General features: G+C 40.8%; 1 protein-coding gene across 1 annotated transcript in view; it reads right to left on the reverse strand.

Annotated features, from left to right (window-relative positions):
* Ano5 (anoctamin 5) overlaps positions 1-20,261 on the reverse strand; it is a 93,975-nt gene that overhangs the window by 20,039 nt on the left and 53,675 nt on the right. Inside the window, exons 10-16 of the mRNA XM_021168193.3 lie at positions 10,717-10,851; positions 9,958-10,063; positions 9,765-9,825; positions 6,550-6,701; positions 4,027-4,101; positions 2,179-2,401; positions 400-569 (exon numbers count right to left, since the gene is read on the reverse strand). Of these exons, the coding sequence (XP_021023852.3) occupies positions 400-569; positions 2,179-2,401; positions 4,027-4,101; positions 6,550-6,701; positions 9,765-9,825; positions 9,958-10,063; positions 10,717-10,851 (922 nt within the window). The remainder of the gene's footprint in view (positions 1-399; positions 570-2,178; positions 2,402-4,026; positions 4,102-6,549; positions 6,702-9,764; positions 9,826-9,957; positions 10,064-10,716; positions 10,852-20,261) is intronic.

The raw sequence follows: 20,261 nt of genomic DNA on the forward strand, positions 1-20,261 counted from the left end.
TTTTCTGCATGCCTGACATTCTTTTCCTGGCTCTCAAGGAGTTAAGGGACTCCAAATCTCTTACCTGAACAGTGAGAGGACTTATGGAGAAAAGGACAAAGAGTCAGAATAATCACTTCTTTACTTATTGCTCCCCCCCCCTAAACTGCAGATGTCTATTGCCTGAAGCCAGAAGTGTCTAGCTCCAGAATAACAGAGAATTCATTAATTCTTCATAGTAAGCTACTTGTACTCTCACAAAACCAATTTTTGCACTCCCTCAAACTGCCAATGCTCCATCCCCAGTGGCTGCCATCCAGAGAGACAGCAGATGTCAGACAGGCTCCCAGCAATGGAGTCAGACTTCTACAACTTGACAATATCTGAGGCCACACATCTAACCTGGAAGAGAGTTCTTACCTCTTCGCTTCTCCATATGTTGAACATATATGTGTAACTCCCAGGATATCCCACGAACTTCCCTTTAAAGAAGGCCACATAGAAGCAAGATGAGTAATAGTTCACAAATTGGAAGAGAAACATCTTCAGAGTGAGGCTGCTCTCATACTCCTGGTGAGTTCGTGGTATTTCTGCCAATAATAACCATCAAGGATAAATGCGTTTCCTTGAATGCCATACTTAGAATGCTATTCATACCATTTAAAAATGTGTGAAAATGCCCTTCACTCTGACCTCAGTTGACCAATATTAAAGAGTTGTGTGTTTGTGCTGGCTTTCTGTTTGTCATGTGTTGATCCCACGGCTGTGAAAGTCTAGGAAGCAGTCACTACATTTCAATTGTGGGAGTTTCTCTAGGAATAAGACTGTCTGAAGGTGCAATCTGAATGCCTTTAAGATTGGAAGTACCTGTCCCTATCACTGCTAGACACTTCAGAAAATCTTATCATGCTTCTCTCTCCTCTGTCCGTGGTCAAGCCGGTTGAAGCCAGGTAAGCTTATTGCAAGGGCTAAGATATTTCTAACTATATTACACTTTCCTCTCATGGACTAAACTGTGACTGCAAATGCTGGCAGAGGTAGCATGTGGTTTCACTCTCCTTAGTTAAAATGTAGTCATATTTATAATTTAACAAATTCTAAAAATAAGAAAATATTAAATTCTCTCCAAAGCCCACTAGAACACTGTGAGAAGCCCAATGAGTTAGGGAACACACTTTACTTCGTGAGTTGATAATTTCTCAGTAGAACAGCTGACCCAGATATGCTCAAAGACACTTTCAGAAGTAGGACAACAGAATTTGAAGGACACAATATCTTCCATTTTGATGAAGCTCACTTACATTCATAAATAATGTCTCAGATAGAAGGTCAGGGATACTTTTCACAAATGAAATCCATGACTTCTTTGTGTCTTTAAGAGCAGTTTATTTGCTGTGATTTGCTCACTTGCTCTTTTCCAGAGAATGTAAACTTGACTTAGTATTCAAGATTTGAAGATGATGCAAGGACTACTTCCAAGCAGTGCTTTCCCAGTGCTCTTCCTGCCTCTGTGTGGAACAGTGGTATGAACATATGGCCTGGGTAGGGTAGCAACAAGTGCTGTGGAAAGGGGTGCCCTTGTCTGCTAACAGATAAGGGCACCTTGTCTATCTCTAACTTGTCCAGAATTGGTGCTGTTTGCCGTACTCCTTGCTCAAATCTTAGTTTCACCTACAACCCCCCCCCACCTTCCCATTTTGGGAGAAAATTTAAAACTTCAACAACAAAATAATCTAGGTTGCAACAAATGCTGCCTAAACAGAGAGGTACTGTATTCTAGATTCAAGTAAGAGGAACTAATGACCTGTTTGGTTTTTATTATTTCTTTTCTTATTTCAGAACGAATCCCGGAAGCAAATACCTTTCAAGAGCAAAAGGAGACAACGTCATGGTTTTAGTACAATGTAGGTTCTGACCAGAGTTCAGCTAGCTCCATCCAGGGAATGCTGAAATAAGAGCCCTCAAAAAATGGCTAAGGAGTCCTGAACTTTTTAGAGTTTTCTTACTTCCATTACAAAATGACTGAATGTTGATTTTAAGGAATTCTTAAAAATCAAGTCTGGCTCTACTTAGAGCACAAAACAGCCTAAAAATTGATCCCTTCAGATGTCAACAACATAGGAGAGGGATCAAAGGTGGAGATGCGATGTTGGCTGAAACCCATGGTCTAAATCACTCTTCATAATTTGGCCAGCTTACCCATTTTCGTAATCCAGGCAGATATCTTCTCATAAAAAAAATTCAGTATCAAAATGACAATGCAGTTCAGGCATGATCCAGAGAGAGCCGTGGCCAGCTGAGGAGTAAAGAAGCTCTTCACGCTCTGCAGGGTGGCTTCGCTTTCCATGAAGCTGGCAAAAGTGGCAAAGACTGACAGGCGGTATACGAGGATGGACACCATGCTGCTGAGGAGGAGAGCCATCTGAGGGGAGAGTAGAGACTCACTGGATGTGCCATTTTCCCATTTTGTTATATTTGCCCAGCAGCTCCTTGGGCAACATCATTTGTCTTACCATAGAGGCAATAGATGGGCCACAGCAAGGTAGAAAGCTTAAAAGGAACCTGTTTAGTGGCTATGGGTTAAACAAAAAAGAGGGGAAAACTGTGATGGATCATATTGTCGGCTTGGCAGTAGACAAGCCCCTGGACATGTCTGTGGGTGGATTTATCTAGGTTAAGTTCATTGAGGTGGAAAGAGCAAATTTAAACTGTGGGTGACACTGCTTCATGGGCCTGAGATCTGAGCAGAAATATAAGGGAAAAGTGAACTGAGTTTCAGAATTCATCTCTCTTTGCCTTGTGACTATGCATGTAACGTGGCCAGCTGCCTCATGCTCCCATTGCCACATATGGTCTGCTGTAGTGGTGCATGTCCTGGAACCATGAAGTAAAATATCTATCTATTGCCTATCGATCTATCTATCTATCTATCTATCTATCTATCTATCTATCTATCTATCTATCTATCTGCCTATCTCTATGTCTGTCTGTCTGTCATCTATCTACCCTTCATCTATCTACCTATCTAGATTATCTTTTATCAATATAAATTATCTTTTAAGGTTTTAAAGAAAGTAAGAAATAATCCTGAACCAGAGACTATGTGGCCACAGATGAATTCCCCTTTCAGGGAAAATTTGCCAGAATACTAGACTTTAGTGACAACAGTTCTCACATCAAACTATCCATTGTATATTGCAAGGCAGCTCCATATCAATTTAACGATTGAGAAACTCTATTCTAAAGTTGAGGAAGCAAATCAAATTGACTGATAGGAAGAAAAACTAAAACAGAACAACCATTCTAGGACCATGCTTCCTAGTTAATTTCTCAGAATTGAACCTGAGGTGCCTATCTGTACCCTTTTTTCTTCATTTTTTTCCTCTAAAAGTTCTAATATAAGCTAAAAAATATATGCCAACCAACTCTTTTAAGATATAAAAATATTTTAATCACAACTGTTTAAAAGTCCAGTGTGCACTTTTGGTTTACGCCGCCATTTGTCGTTCTCTCACCACTCTTCCGCAAATAAAAGGCTAACTGTAGAGCGTGCACAAATTAGGAAGGGGAAGGAAATAAAAAAAATCATGTTGGTAAATTAATGTGTTAGCTATAGATGTGGAGAGAAACTCACTTGCTCACCACAGGAGTTGTCTTCCTCAGATTTTATTCTGCTTATTTCAACAAGAAAAGGAAGTATCAGAGTTTAACTGCTTAGTCACATGTATAGATACTTTAAGAGAAATAAAAACCAGACTACAAGATGAATGTGACACTCTCCTTTGGTTTCAAGGTATCAGTTAACAAGACATACAGGAAAGGGCTGTGAAGTTGGGACTCCCCTCTATATCGTTCTACAAATTTTCATATTGGGAAAACTCTATGTAAATTATGACATGCTTTGTAAAAGAGGAATATGCAATGTAGGAAGGAGGGAATGTTGTAGGAATGATCTGAAAACTGATGCATTGAGAGCTATGGAGATAACTGTGGCCCATAGGTGATTATGTTTATGGAAATGAAAAAGGATTCCAAAATGCTGCTTACCCCGAAGGTCACTGTGGTCCCTGACACAAAGTACCATGGGATGCGATGGCATAGAGGCATGTGTGGCTCCATTTCCTGTAATATTAGAAAAATAACAAAGTAACACTTTGTTCTTACTGTTGAGACTCCAAATGACAGGAGGAAGATCAAGGAGTACACTTAAGGTAGAGCCCACACAGATGGCTCTCTTGTCACATAGTCCATGGAAAGTGACACCTTCCCTTGAATAGAAGGCCATTAGACCTCAAGTGACATTCTACCTAAGGTAAGAGAGATGATTGAGGCAACCTGCTTCCTATGTGCTGGGTTGCAGCAGCCTCCAGAGCCTGACACTGAAGAGACAAAGCCCGAATCTCACCACTGAGACACAATGAGCATCAATTTAATTCTATCTGGAATGTTCCCTCCTTGCTTTATAGCATATGAAATCCCTGTCTTATTACCCCAAACAAAAGGTTAGGCTCTTCTACCCCAGTCATCACGAATGTTAATACACAAGATAATAATTGGATCAATTAACATTCTGAGCCACAGTCAAACATATATTTTTATTTCTGAAGTAAATAAATACAGTACAGGAAAGCTGTTAGGAGGCATGCAAACCATGAAATTCTATAAAAAACAAGATTCTACATTCATGGATATTCGGTTTGGACAAAGAGCTACAGAAATTCACTGGGATGAGAAGCCTTCTAAGAGCTCCATGGATATGAAGGCTGTTATACATGTATGCACATGAGATCCTGTATACTTTGTCCCTGTATGCACCCAGCTAGGGACCAGTGTGTGTGTGTGGTGTATGTGTGTGTGTGTGTGTGTGTGTACCCACACACTTGTACAATCAATGCAGACCCACAAGTGAGAGCTCTGGTTGTACTTAAACACTAAAATCTATTGCTAGAAATGAAAATTTTCTGCTTCTTTATTTCTATTTCATTAAGGCTAAAGGAAGTGAATGAATCAGGGAGAATTAATACACACCTCTTGCCCACACTTAAACCCCCCAGTTCAATCTTTTATTTTGTCAATTTTGAGTGAAACTAAGAGGCCTGACTCTGTTTTCTTTTTATACTAAAAAATAGGAACAACAAATACGCAAGCGTGCACGCGCACACGTATACACACACACACACACACACACACACACACACACACACACACAGAGAGACACACAGAGACACACTGTGTCATTATTCTATTCAATGTCTTTTCCTAAAACCTGATCTGATTGGATAAAAATGTTCCTCAGAGACTCGTTCATTTGAACACTTAGTGACCAGCTGATGGCACTGTAGGGAACCTTTAGTAAGTATAGTCTTGCTGGAGGAAGTATACCAGTGTCTTTAAACATCTAATCTAATCCCAGGTCCTGTTCTCTCTCTCTCTCTCTCTCTCTCTCTCTCTCTCTCTCTCTCTCTCTCTCTCTCTCTCTCTCTCTCTCTCTCTGTGTGTGCATCTATGTTTCTTTCTTTGCCTCTTTCTGTCTCTCTGTCTCTTGTCTCTCTCTGTGTCTCTGTCTGTCTCCCTGTCTCTCTCTCTCTCTGTCTCCTTCCTGCATATGAATGAATAGGATCTCTAGATTTCCTGATTTAGCTACTGTGTGACCTTGTGGATTTTCCTTTTGTCACCTAAGCAAAAACTAAACTCCTTTCTACAGGCTGTATTTGGCTACTGTATTTTATTACATCAACAACAGTAAATCGTAACTTACACAACACTAGATTAACTAGGTATTACACATACTGGGCATTTTATGACATTTCAATAAAATTAAGAGATATTTGGCTAATTCTTAAAGTGTGAAAAATATTTTGGGAATTACACTGCAATGGTGCCCTCAAGAAAGGAGGGGAGTACACAGAGGACATGGAATCTGAGGTGGGGTACATTCTCTTTCTCATAGCAATCTGTGCGTTCAATCTATGTAGCTAACATCTGCCTTCTGAAGGAAAAGAAGATTCTACCCTCACCCAATGACAGTGAAGTTACACAAATGTGAGGCCTCGGTCACGAATACATAGCCAGCTTGATGGCTCAAGATGTGAAAACCAGAACCTTCTCAGCAACAAAGAAGTGACGTTTCCATGGCAATCAAATGTAAAAGCATCATGCAAAGAGAAATTTCATTACATAAAGTCTTCACTCTTCAATCCTTATCTTTATACAACGACTGTTTAAGCTTAATACGTTGTCTCATTTCCATTCGCATTAGCCTCTATTTCCCTTTTATTCATCTAGTAGTAAACTCACCTATTCAGTGTTTTAATATATTGGATTTGCTTTAAAAGTAATCTAGTGACAGAATGTTGTGTAGGCATATGTGACAAAATACTGTCTATGAGGTGAAAATGCAGTGTTGGGTAGTAGCTATAGCTTTCTATTTGTCAATGTGTTTGAACATTTTCATATATATGAAAGCCATAGGGAAATTTATGAATTCATTTGTATGTTGACAGAACACTATTCTAGAGCATCCTGGCAGACGGTCTGCTAGGGCAAATTCCTGCTCCAAATCTACTATACCTTTGTCACAGGATTCATCTTCTTGTGTTTACACATAGCTTCAAATTCAGGTCGCAGCTGGAGCTGCTGCTGTTCTTCTTCAAAGTCCACCAGATCCCATTCATACTCAAGCCTGGCTTGTCGCTGCTTCCAAAACTCCAGAAACAATGTGACTTCAGGGGAGGAAAACATCAAGGTAAAAACATCAATATATGCACAAACAAAAATAGCAACACTGCAACCCTAGTGGCTGGAGGCATGGCTTGCAGTATAGAGGGCCTGCCTGCTGCCTTAGCAGAGGATTCAAGTTCATCCCTCAAACACCTACATCTGGAGGTTCACACCATCCTTTAACTCCAGCTCCACAAGATTCAATGCCAGGTCTTACTTCATTAGATACCCGATGTTATGTGCACACACATGCACATATACACGTATACACACAGAATTGAAAATAATAAAAATAAATCTTAAAACATGAACTTTCACTTCTATTGTAAATTCTTTTGTTTGCAAAGCAGTTCACATGTTGTCAGTTGGAAATGGTGTTCGATTTTAATGCTGTGCTTATCAGTGACTACTGATGAGACATTAAATAATAATGCAGAAATAATTCATTAAAAAAATCCAAGTAAGCCAAGTATGGTGGCGCACGCCTTTAATCCCAGCACTCGGGAGGCAGAGGCAGGCAGATTTCTGAGTTCGAGGCCATCCTGGTTTACAAAGTGAGCTCCAGGACAGCCAGGGCTATACAGAGAAACCCTGTCTCGAAAAACAAACAATCAAACAAACAAAAAAAAAATCCAAGTTAATTTCTTAATAGTTAAATCTTTAAATATCCAGATCATCTATCTATCCCCTCATTCTGTCATGATATTTCATCTTGAAATTAGCTAAGCACTAACAATTGGTATAAATTTTAGAAACAGTATTGGTGACTCTTATGCTCACTGAACAGTTACACCCCTCTCAGATCAAGATTGCCAGGGATGTTATTCTAAAGAAAAATTAGGAAAACCTGATAACACAGACGGGGACAAAAGATGTCACATCCTGGAAAAACAGCCAGGCAAAGTGTATTACATGAAAACAGAAAAAATACATTCTAACACCCAACTACAGTCATGATTTCTATGGGTTCCTTGAGATTGTATAAATTCACAAGGATCTCAAGATTTGAATATTGTTGGAAAGGGATTTCTGTAATTTATAGAGACCATTTGCTTGAGCATTTTAAATTGAACTTATATGATATTTAAGTACAAGAAAGAGAACTGTTGGGCACCATGGTGGATAGGGAGGAGGGGGAAAGGAAGGAGAAGAAGGAGGAGGAAGAAGAGGAGGTAGAGGAGAAGGAGGAGAAAGAGAAAGAGGGAGGGGCAGGGAAGAGAAAGCAAAAAAAGAGATAAAGACAAAGAGAAGAGAAGAGGCTGGAGGTGGACAGCATTCAACACATATCTGAGCACACAAATGTTCAACTCTGAAACTCCGGAAACTAAGCTTATGAAGTTGCTTGTTCTAAAGTAGCAGGTATACCAGTGACCAGAGTCATGGGATAAAGGTTGTACTCGGACAGATTTTAACCTCTGCATGTAGAACACTTGTCTGCTCTACAGTGGACACTATAGAAGCTGACAAATCACAATCAAGACTGAGTGAAATGAAACCACTGCATTTCTGGCACCGACCATGTGTGGCTACACATCTTAGGTGAGCTACAGAAGCACACAGCTTAAGACAAGTTAGAAAAACTGCTTATGATCTGGTTCCATAATGAAGGCTCTCCTGACCTGAACAAAAGATCGAATGTCAATGGTGTGTTCAGAAATATCTGCAATATATGGTGCAGAGGATTCCTTTGCTTGCTACACAAATGCTAGCAAAGAGTTACAGCGCTAAAAGTGCTCCCAGTGGCAAAGGAAGTCCAATGCTTAGTAAATATCAAAACACTTGAGATGAAAAATGTGCACATCAAAACCAGAATGAGATGACATCCTATCCATCAAGTCACATATGATCAAACAGCCTGCCAAACTTCTGGCATCTCTAGTGCTGAGAAATAAAACCAGAATGTGTATAAAAGTCCAGTTTAATATGTCATATAAATATATAACAAAACTTTTAAGTTGTACACATATATTTTTTCCTCTGAAAATTCACATGCTAAGAATTATTCTTTTTTCCTTATTTTATTTATTTTTATTAGATATTTTCTTTATATACATTTCAAATGCTATTCTTGAAAGTTCCCTATACCCTCCCTCTGCCCTTCTCCCCTACCCACCCACTCCTGCTTCTTGGCCCTGGCGTTCCCCTGTACTGGGGCATATAAAGTTTGCAATACCAAAGGGCCCCTCTTCCCAGTGATGGCCAACTAGGCCATCTTCTGCTACATATGAAGCTAGAGATACAAGTTCTGGGGGTACTGGTTAGTTTATATTGTTGTTCCACCTATAGGGTTGCAGACCCCTTCAGCTCCTTGGGTGCTTTCTCTAGCTTCTCCATTGGGGGCCCTGTGTTCCATCTTATAGATGACTGTGAGCATCAACTTCTGTATTTGCCAGGCACTGGCATAACCTCATACGAGACAGCTATACCAGGGTCCCTTCAGCAAAATCTTTCTGGCATATGCAATAGTATCTGGGTTTGGTGGCTGATTATGGGATGGATCCCTGGGTAGGGTAGTCTCTGGATAGTCCATCCTTTCATCTTAGCTCCAAACTTTGTCTCTGTAACTCCTTTCATGGGTATTTTGTTCCCTATTCTAAGGAGGAATGAAGTATCCACCCATTGGTCTTCCCTCTGCTAAGAATTATTTTTAGAAAATTGTTGTATAAATATATTAGTTTCAGGAGCTGTAGACATAGCTCAATGTATAGAGTGCTGGCCTAGTGTGCACACATCCCTGGGTTCTATCCCTAGAACCACATAATCTTGGTGTGGTGGTAGATACCAGTAATCCTAGAATTTAGGGAGCAGAGGCAGGAGGATTGGAAGTTCAAGGTCACATGGGGAATTCAAGACCAGCCTGCACTTTATGAGATCTTGTTTTATATATATATATATATATATATATATATATATATATATAGCAAAATTTATTCCAGAGCTCTTTCTAGTGGTAAAAAAACCAAACAACAATTGACCAAGTTATACAACAGACTAGACATGATGTGATAAATTCATGAAATGTCATAATACAAAGAAAACTCTTTTGAAGGAGACCTTGTACTCACCCCAGATCCCCATGAAGAGCGCAAAGAACACAGTCGACTCGTTATCAAACAGATGGGAGAACTGTAAAAGCAGCACCGCCAAAAAAACAAAACAAAACAAAACAACAACAAAAAAAAAGAGAACACTTAGTATGAAACACATCTCCACAGAAAGGAGGTTTCGGTCTTCATCCCTCCCACATTGCACACTTACCTTTGAATGCAAACACGTGGTGTTCAGTCTCCAGTAATCACACACTTCATCACAAAGTGGGCACATGATCATCTGACCTCCGATGTCAGGGTCACAGATTTCAGTGCTACCCAGAGAAGTCAGATAAATAAAAAAGCATTAGTTTAAAGGGAAAAATCTAAACAACTCTACCCAAACTGCTTAACAAGCTTCCACTCACAACGAAAATGGGAATGCAGTAAATGTTTCTATAGTGTCTTAAGACATAGTCTAGGAAATGGAGTCTGTAAACTACGCTTTCTGAAACAGCCTGATGTGGAAGACCTAAGCAGGATCAAGCCAGATAACATCCCATGCTGGATGGGGGATGAGGGACCATGAGATCCTACTTCTAGCTGGAGAGCTAATGACAACTGATGACTGGTGCTGGGGAATGGAGGATCAGTTTTCTTTGGGGATGTGGCCCCTGAGAGGCCACATGCTTCAGTGCATGGTCCTACACACATGAGTGTGAGGTTATCAGGTAGGAAATGCCAAATACCGAGGAGGAACTGAAGAGATAGGGATGGTTTTCGTCAAATCATGTATGAAGTTTTCAAGCAAGGAAAGAATAAATGAGTTTAAAACCAAAACAATAAAAAGACAGTTTCCATAAAGTCCCCAGCAAGAATAATACTACCTGCTGACACAGGATACATTTTGAGGGCAATGGGGAAAATAAGAAGAGTGCTTAAGCTGACACAAAGACAGTCTCTATGAGTACCAGTCTCTTGGGCTCACCTAGTTCGGTTATTTTCCATTGATAACAAGCCATAGATGAAGCAGGCTAAGCCGACCAGAGCCGCAAACAACAGCATTTCTGTGTAATACCCGAGAAATACAAAATAGATACCGATTTTTTCTCCAAAATAATTCCTGTGATAGAGAGTCAAAATCAGAGGTTGGGAGAAAACCAAGGGCCACATGACACTGTCTCCACTCTGGCAAGCAAAGTTTACAGCAATAGGGCTTAAAAGAAATAGCCTATGTAAGAAGAAAGGCACTAAGATAGAATTTAAATGCTAAATAATATCATATTGAGAACTTATGAATTTTAAGTTTTTATGTGTTTCAAGTAAGTAACCTTCCAAAGGCTTCTGACATGAACAGCTTGACCTCTCAGAGGGTCTCAAAATTTACCACTTAATACTTTGAGAACTATAGACACCCTACCTATAGTTTCAAGTTTGCCCTGGGAGGAGACAGCAGTGAACGAGCAAAAGGGACACAATGCTCACCTCTCACAGAGAGCACTTTAAGCAGATTTTAAATAGCTTTCTCATGCCCCACTCTAATTCTTCAGCTTTTGGAACCTTTGTAATTAAATCAGTGTCTTTCTGTGTGTCCTCTGTTTTCTTTTCAATGTTGATAAATGTTTATGCAGTTTTGCTTTTTATTTTCCTGCAATGCCATCAGAGTCCCTAAGCTATCTGCTGCGGACAGCTTTTCCACAGTACTTGTGAATGAACCTGCATCTCCCTGAGACTTTACTAAAAAACAAAAAACTTTCTATAATACTACATGTACTGGCTAGTTTTGTATCAACTTGACACAGACTGGAGTTATCACAGAGAAAGGAGCTTCAGTTGGGGAAATGCTTCCACGAGATCTAGCTGTAAGGCATTTTCTCAATTAGTGATCAAGGTGGGAGGTCCCCTTATGGGTGGTGCCATCTCTGGGCTGGTAGTCTTGGTTCTATAAGAGAGCAGGCTGAGCAAGCCAGGGGAAGCAAGCCAGTAAGTAACATCCCTCCATGGCCTCTGCATCAGCTCCTGCTTTCTGACCTGCTTGAGTTCCAGTCCTGACTTCCTTTGGTGATGAACAGCAGTATGGAAGTGTAAGCCAAATAAACCCTTTCCTCCCCAACTTGCTTCTTGGTCATGATGTTTTGTGCAGGAATAGAAACCCTCACTAAGACACTGCATAACACTAACCTTACTGAAAGGACACTAATACCGAAAGGACACTAATACCGAAAGGACACTAATACTCTTTTCCTCTCTCTTTTTCCTGTCTTTCCTTTCTTGAGATAGTCTCACTCTGTAACCTAGACTAGCTTCGGACTCTCAGCAAACCTCCTGTTTCAGCCTCCCCTGTATTATATTTAAGTACTAAATATTTTCTTTTTAAACATATTGTATTTAGTCACTCGAAAGTTTACAGTACCCATTTTAGAAGGCATAGCAAGTGCCCAACTGCCACAATTACACATATTCTCAGGAATTCATTAGCAAACTGGACATCTTAAAAACTTAGTTTTCTGTTTCTTAGGTTTTTTTTTCCTTCTTTGGAATTCCCTTTGTTTCTTTTTCTCTATTTTATTTTATTGGAAATTGATGGTTTTCTCTCATAACATATTCTGAATATGGCTCCCCTCCTTCAACTCCTCCCAGATCCTCCTGACTGCCCTATACATTCAAATACACCAACACTCTCTCTAGAATAAAAACAGGCATGTAAATAATAATACTGAAATAAAACAAGAAAAATGAAAATAGATAAACCAGAATAGGGGAAAATAAAGAGGAGAAAAGAGAGCCAAGGAAAAACCACAAGGAATGCATAGGAACGCTGAGACCCACACATTCACACAGAAAAATCACAAAAACAAAATAAAAAACTATAATATATAGTGATGTTATATAACTGTAATATATCTACATTACAAAATATCTGTAAGGTAAATAGAAATAAATAAATAACATTGAAAAACATGAAGAATGCAAATCTATTCATTCTTATCTCCTTGAAGAAAACTAAATTCCAAGTGGATCAAGGACCTCCACATAAAACCAGATACACTGAAACTAATAGAAAAGAAAGTGGGGAAGAGCCTTGAGCACACGGGCACAGGGGCAAATTTCCTGAACAGAACATCAATAGCTTATGCTATAAGATCAAGAATTGACAAATGGGACGTCATAAAATTACAAAGCTTCTGTAAGGCAAAGGACACTGTCAATAGGACAAAATGGCAACAAATAGATTTGGAAAACATCTTTACCAACCCTATATCTGATAGAGGGCTAATATCCAATATATACAAATAACTCCAGAAGTTAGACACCAGAGAACCAAATAACCCTATTAAAAATGGGGTACAGAGCTAAACAAAGAACTCTCAACTGAGGAAACTTGAATGCTTGAGAAGCACCTAAAGAAATGTTCAACAGCCTTAGTCATCAGGGAAATGCAAATTAAAACAACCCTGAGATTCCACCTCAGACCAGTCAGAATGGCTAAGATCAAAAACTCAAGTGACAGCAGATGCTGGCAAGGATGTGGAACACTCCTCCATTATTAGTGTGATTGCAAAATAGTACAAGCCCTCTGGAAATCAGTCTGGTCGTTCCTCAGAAAATTGGACATAGTGCTACCTTAGGACCCAGCTATACCATTCCTGGGCATATACAAAAAATATGCTTCAACATATAATAAGGACACATGCTCCACTATGTTCATAGCAGCCCTATTTATAATAGGCAGAAGCTGGAAAGAACCCAGATGTCCCTCAACAGAGGAATGTACACAGAAAATGTGGTACATTTACACAATGGAGTACTAGTCAGCTATTAAAAACAATGAATTTATGAAATTCTTAGGCAAATGGGTGGAACTAGAAAATATCATCCTGATTGAGGTAACCCAATCACAAAAGAACACAGATGGTATGCATTAATTGATAAGTGGATATTATCCCAGAAGCTAGCAATACCCAAAATACAGTTCATAGACTACATGAAGCTCAAGAAGAAGGAAGACCAAAGTGTGGATATTTCTGTCCTTCTTAGAAGGGGGAACAAAATAACCATGGGAGGTGGTACAGAGACAAAGTGTGGAGCAGAGACTGAAGGAAAGGTCATCCAGAGACTGCCCCACTTGGGGATCCACCACCATATACAGTTACCAAAGCAGACACTATTGTGGATGGCAACAAGTGCTTATTGACAGGAGCCTGATATAGTCGCCTCCTGAGAGGTTCTGCCAGTGAGTGCCTGACAAATACAGAGGTGGATGCTCTCAGCCAACCATTGGACTGAGCACAGGGTCCTCAATGGAGTAGCTTGAGAAAGGACCCAAGGAGCTGAAGGGTTTTGCAGTCTTATAGGGGGAACAACAATATGAACCAACCAGTCACCTCAGAGCTCCCAGGGACTAAACCACTCACCAAAGAGTATGCATGGAGGGACCCATGGCTTCAGCCATATATAAAGGAGAGGATGGCCTTGTTGGACAGCAATGGGAGGAAAAGCCCTTGGTCCTATGAATGCTTGATGCCCCAGTATAGGGGAATGCTAGAACAGAGAAACAGGAGTAGTTGGCTTATTGAGTGGGAGGTTGGGGGTTTGGGGGCACTGTGGGGGCTGAGGGGGCTGAGGGGTAAGGTGTGCAGGGGAGGGGGATGGGATAGGGTGAATTTGGAGGGGATATCTTGAAAGGGAATGACATTTAAAATGTAAATATAGAAGATATCTAATAAAAAAATTCACACCTTCACTGACACACCTATGCCTACAGGGCCACACTCTCAAATAGTTCCATTCCCTGGGTCAAGCATATAAAAATTGTCACATGTACCAAGTGATACTCTGTTGGAGAAAACTAATTTTTCCTTTGTGAGTGAACATGAATTGGATACAGCTTTTGGGTTAGGGATGAGGGTTTATGTCTCCTTTCCCTGTCAATGCTTGGATTTACATCTAGTGCAGACCTATATAGACCCTGAGCACGCTGCCATAGTTTCCATGAGTTTTTATATGCATCTGTCCTGCTGTGTCTTGAAATTTTTGTTTCCTTGATGTTCTCCATTGCCTCTGACTCTTAAAATCTTTCTGTTTCTCTTCTTTAAAGTCCCCCAAGCCCTGAGGGGACAGATTTGATGGAGATATCCCATCTGGGACTGAATGTTTAATGACATCTCACATTGTCCGGTTGTGAGTCTGTATTTCTTCTCATCTACTGTGGGAGCAAGCTTCTTGGATGTTGGCTGGGCAAGACACTGATGTATGAATATAGCAGACTATGTTAAAAGTCATTTTACTGCTGTTTCTGGAGATTTCCAATAGGCTATCTAGTCTCAGGCTCTTGGCCACATAGGCAGTGTTGATCATGGGTTCTATCTCATGGAGTGGACCTTAGTTGTAATCAGATCATGGTTGGTTACTTTCACAACATTTATACATAGTTTTTAAATGGCTACTTTCATTTCCCTTTCAAATTTCAAGTACAACATTGCCTGCTATTAAAAAGCTAAAAGGCCTGTTAGTGTATAATTATTATTAAGATAGTCTCAATGTGGGAAATTGTTGAGCCATTTCCTAAATGAGATCAAATGGGAAATTATTATGTTCATAAAACGAGGAAGCATGTTGTCTTAGTTGGGTCTTAATGCTGGGAAGAGACATTATGACCAAGGCAACTCTTATAAAGGCTAACATCTAATTCAGGAAAACTTATAGTTTCAGAGGTTTGTTCAATTATCTTCATGGTGAGAAGCATGGGAGCACGTAGGCAAACACGGTGCTGGAGGAACTCAGAGTTCATCTTAATCTGAAAGCAGTCAAGAGAAGACCATTTTCTGAAGACAGTCAGAGGGGAGACTGTGTTTCAAAGGCAGCCAGGAGGAGGCTCTCTTCCACACTGGGCAGTGCCTGAGCATAGGAGACTTCAAAACCCACCCACATGATGACACACTTATTCCAACAATGCTATGCCTTCTCCAATAAGGCCATACCTTCTAATAGTGCCAGTCCCTATGAACAAGCAATCAAACATATGAATCTATGGTGGCCAAATCTATTGAAGCCACCACATTCCACTCCTTGGCCCCCATAGGCTTATAGCTATAATAGATGTAAAATATATGTATTTTAACTTCAAAAGTACTCTTATCACAGTCTCAATAATGTCTAAAAGTCTAAAGTTTAAAGTCTCTTCTCAGATTCATGCAATTTCTTAACTGTAATCCCCTAGAAAATCAAAATTAAAAAGCAGATCACATACTTCCAAAATCACTGAATTTACATTACTATTCCAAAATGTCGTGGTGAGAAAATACTGGACTAAAGCAATACCAGAAACCAGCTGGGAAAACTTCAAACTCTGCATTTTAATGTCTGATATCCAATTCCATTCACCTTTGTTGACTGTAACAAACTTTCTCTTTGCCGGGTTCCACTCCTTGTTAGCAGTTTTTCTTGGCAGGTACCTTACTGCTCTGATATCTCTAACATCTTGGGGTCTTCAAGGCAATCTCAACTTCACAGTTTCTTGTTCCAATATCTATGATCCACACATGATCTTTTGGGCTCCTCCAGGATCCTCCAAAGGGTTTTGGCTCACTTCTCCAGCACTGCCCCTCTATAGCACTCTAAGTTCTGACTGACTCGAGTCCACAGCTGCTGCTGCTGTTCTCCGTAGTCATCCTATGGTACTGGCATCTCCAATATGCTGGAGTCTTCTGCTGCAACTAGACTCCACTTTCAACAGTAGCCTCTCATAGTTTCTCTTCATGTTGCCAAGCCTCAACTACTTTACATGACTTGTTCAGTCCTAGCTTCCTTCAACTGCCATTGAGGCTACACCTTCACAATGGTCTTTCCTAACATCTCAACAATGCCAAGCCTCAGCTACTCTCCATGACCCCTTCATGCCTTCAAAACTAGCACCATCTGGGTGACTCTCTCATCTTACCAAGTCCAGCCACAGCACGAGGTACACCTTGGCTATCTCTGGAACACAGCTTCTTTGTGTTCTCAGAAAACACTTCTCAGATTTCACCTCAATGATGGAGGCGCTTCTTAGTCACCATTAATTTCTTAGCTCCAGCTAACCACCATCCCAATAAACCCTTTTACTCTCGACTCTAAAGTCAGAGCAATGTGGCTAAAGCTGTCGAGTTCTCCTTTTGTGGGAGTTATAACATGTCCTCCTCCTTTTCTATTACATCTTACTCAGAGATCATCATGCCTTGCTCTCCTGAGTGCTTGGATTAAATGTATACTATCACACCTGGACCTAAACTTTTCTTTACCTGGACATTGCTCTTGTTCATGCTGGCCTTGAACTCAGAGATCTGCTTGCCTCTGTGTCCGGAGATTAAAGGTGTGTGCCATCACACTTGGACCTAAGCTTTTCTTTAATTCTTTTTCACAAGATCATTACAAGCATGACCACAATGCCTCATGATCCTGATCACATGGTGCACTCCATTTCTGGATTGTAGTTCATTTCAGATCGAGTCAAATTGACAATTGAGAATAACCATGACAATCCACCCCTTATCAATTTGACACACAATTTTATCTCCTTATATCCAAATGAAAACAATAACACCTAGTATGTTATAGCTATCCCTTGTTCAACTGCAAATGCATAAAAAATAAGAGTAGCTAGGTAAGATCTTGCCCAAGTTCACCATTCTCTTAATCTGTTTAGTTCCTTAACACAGAATTTAGCTCCATTCTACTTCCTGGTGCCCCTTCAATCTTTGAAGCATACATTGTGTATTTTCTTTCCCTCTCATTTTGCTACATTTGACCAAAATGTGGTTTACAAGAGTAAATCACAGGACAGAGTCTCTGCTAGGTTGTTTTGATACTTCCTTCCTCAATGCAATTAGTGTAAATCTCTTCAATTTAGTGTTAGGGCAGACTGTCCAGAGAAGGGTAAAAAGTAGCCACATTCTTCAAAACATCACAAGAACAATCTGTAGACAATGTAAGAAACCTCTTCTCCTCTGAAACCCTTTGAGTCAAGCCCCAGAGCTCAAACCTCCAATGTCTTCCATACTCCTATTAGGATAGCTCATTGAGCCCCACTTACTGCATTCCACTTCTTTCCAAATCAAAATTCCCCAAATCCACATCTTAAGGTTTTATTGCTGTTGAAGAGATACTATGACCAAGACAATTCTTATAAAGGAAAATATTTAAATGGTGCTGCCTTACAGTTTCAGTGATTTATTCTATTATTTTCATTGTGGGAGGCACGACAGTATGCAGGCAGACATGGTGCTGGAGGAACTGAGGGTTCTACATCATTTGTTTGTTTGTTTGTTTATATTCAATCCTTTTTTTTTTTACATTCCAGATTTTATCCCCCTCCAGGTCCACCTTCTGACTATTACCCTTTCCAAAGCTCCTCCCCACACCCTGTCTCCACATCTAAGAACTGGTATTGCACAAATAAGTCACATATTCATACAGAAACTTTGTGAGAGCTCTTCGGGTCTGACCAGCACCTGGGTAGCTAGAGCGCAGGGTCGGCTGACACCCGCCAGCTACCCACGACACCTGCCACAGGATTTTGAGACTTCTGGTGAGTGGAACACAGGTTCTGCTCCAGTCCAATCACGCGGGACCTGAGGCTGCTTTGGTTGGGGAGGCAGAAATCCGGCCTGAGTAGGGCCACAAGCCTCTTCCGGTCTGAACAGCACCGGGGTAGCTAGAGCGCAGGGTCTGCTGACACTCGCCAGCTATCCAGGACACCCGCCACAGGATCTTAAGACTTCTGGTGAGTGGAACACAGCTTCTGCTCCAATCCAATTGCGCGCGGGACCTGAGACTGCATTAGTTAGGGAAGCAGAAATCCGGCCTGAGTAGGGCCACAAGCCTCTTCGGGTCTGACCAGCACCTGGGTAGCTAGAGCGCAGGGTCGGCTGACACCCGCCAGCTACCCACGACACCCGCCACAGGATTTTGAGACTTCTGGTGAGTGGTACACAGCTTCTGCTCCAGTCCAATAGCACAGGACCTGAGACTGCTTTGGTTGGGGAGACAGAAATCCGGCCTGAGTAGGGTCACAAGCCTCTTCCGGTCTGAACAGCACCGGGGTAGCTAGGGCGCAGGGTCAGCTGACACTCGCCAGTTACCCACAAAACCTGCCACAGGATCTTAAGACTTCTGGTGAGTGGAACACAGCTTCTGCTCCAATCCAATTGCGCGCGGGACCTGAGACTGCATTAGTTAGGGAAGCAGAAATCCGGCCTGAGTAGGGCCACAAGCCTCTTCCCGTCAGACCAGCACCGGGGTAGCGTGAGCGCAGGGTCTGCTGACACCTGCCAGCTACCTACGACACCCGCCACAGGATTTTGAGACTTCTGGTGAGTGGAACACAGAGTCTGCTCCAATCTTTAAACAGTGACAACAATAACAACTAATCCCAGAGATTACCAGATGGTGAAAGGTAAATGTAAGAATCTTACTAATAGAAACCAAGACCACTCACCATCATCAGAGCCCAGCACTCCAACTTCGCCCAGTCCAGGAAACCCAACATACCCGGAAAAGCTAGACCCGGTTCTAAAAGCATATCTCACGATGATGGTAGAGGACATCAAGAAGGACTTTAATAACACACTTAAAGAAATACAAAAGAACACTGGTAAACAGGTAGAAGACATTAAAGAGGAAGCACAAAAATCCCTTAAAGAATTGCAGGAGAACACTGCTAAACAGGTAGAAGACATTAAAGAGGAAGCACAAAAATACATTAAAGAATTGCAGGAAAACCAGACCAAACAGGTGATGGAATTGAATAAAACTATCCAAGACCTAAAAAGGGAAGTAGAAACAATGAAGAAAACCCAAATTGAGGCAACACTGGAGATAGAAACACTAGGAAAGAAATCTGGAACCATAGGTACGAGCATCAGCAACAGAATACAAGAGATGGAAGAGAGAATCTCAGGTGCAGAAGACTCCATAGAGAACATCGGCACGACAATCAAAGAAAATACAAAATCCAAAAAGATCCTAACTTAAAATATCCAGGAAATCCAGGACAAAATGAGAAGACCAAACCTATGGATAATAGGAGTAGATGAGAATGAAGATTTTCAACTCAAAGGACCAGCAAATATATTCAACAAAATTATAGAAGAAAACTTCCCAAACCTAAAGAAAGAGATGCCCATGAACATACAAGAAGCTTACAGAACTCCAAATAGACTGGACCAGAAAAGAAATTCCTTCTGACACATAATAATCAGAACAACAAATGCACTAAATAAAGATAGAATACTAAAAGCAGTAAGGGAAAAAGGTCAAGTAGCATAAAAAGGCAAGCCTATCAGAATTACACCGGATTTTTCACCAGAGACTATGAAAGCCAGAAGGGCCTGGACAGATGTTATACAGAAACTAAGAGAACACAATTTCCAGCCCAGGCTACTATACCCAGCCAAACTCTCAATTACCATAGATGGAGAAACCAAAGTATTCCACGATAAAACCAAATTCACACATTATCTTTCCACGAATCCAGCCCTTCAAAGAATAATAACA

This window comes from Mus caroli, unplaced genomic scaffold (assembly GCF_978045245.1).
Source record: "Mus caroli unplaced genomic scaffold, Mus_caroli_1 scaffold_8, whole genome shotgun sequence".
Lineage (NCBI taxonomy): Eukaryota > Metazoa > Chordata > Mammalia > Rodentia > Muridae > Mus > Mus caroli.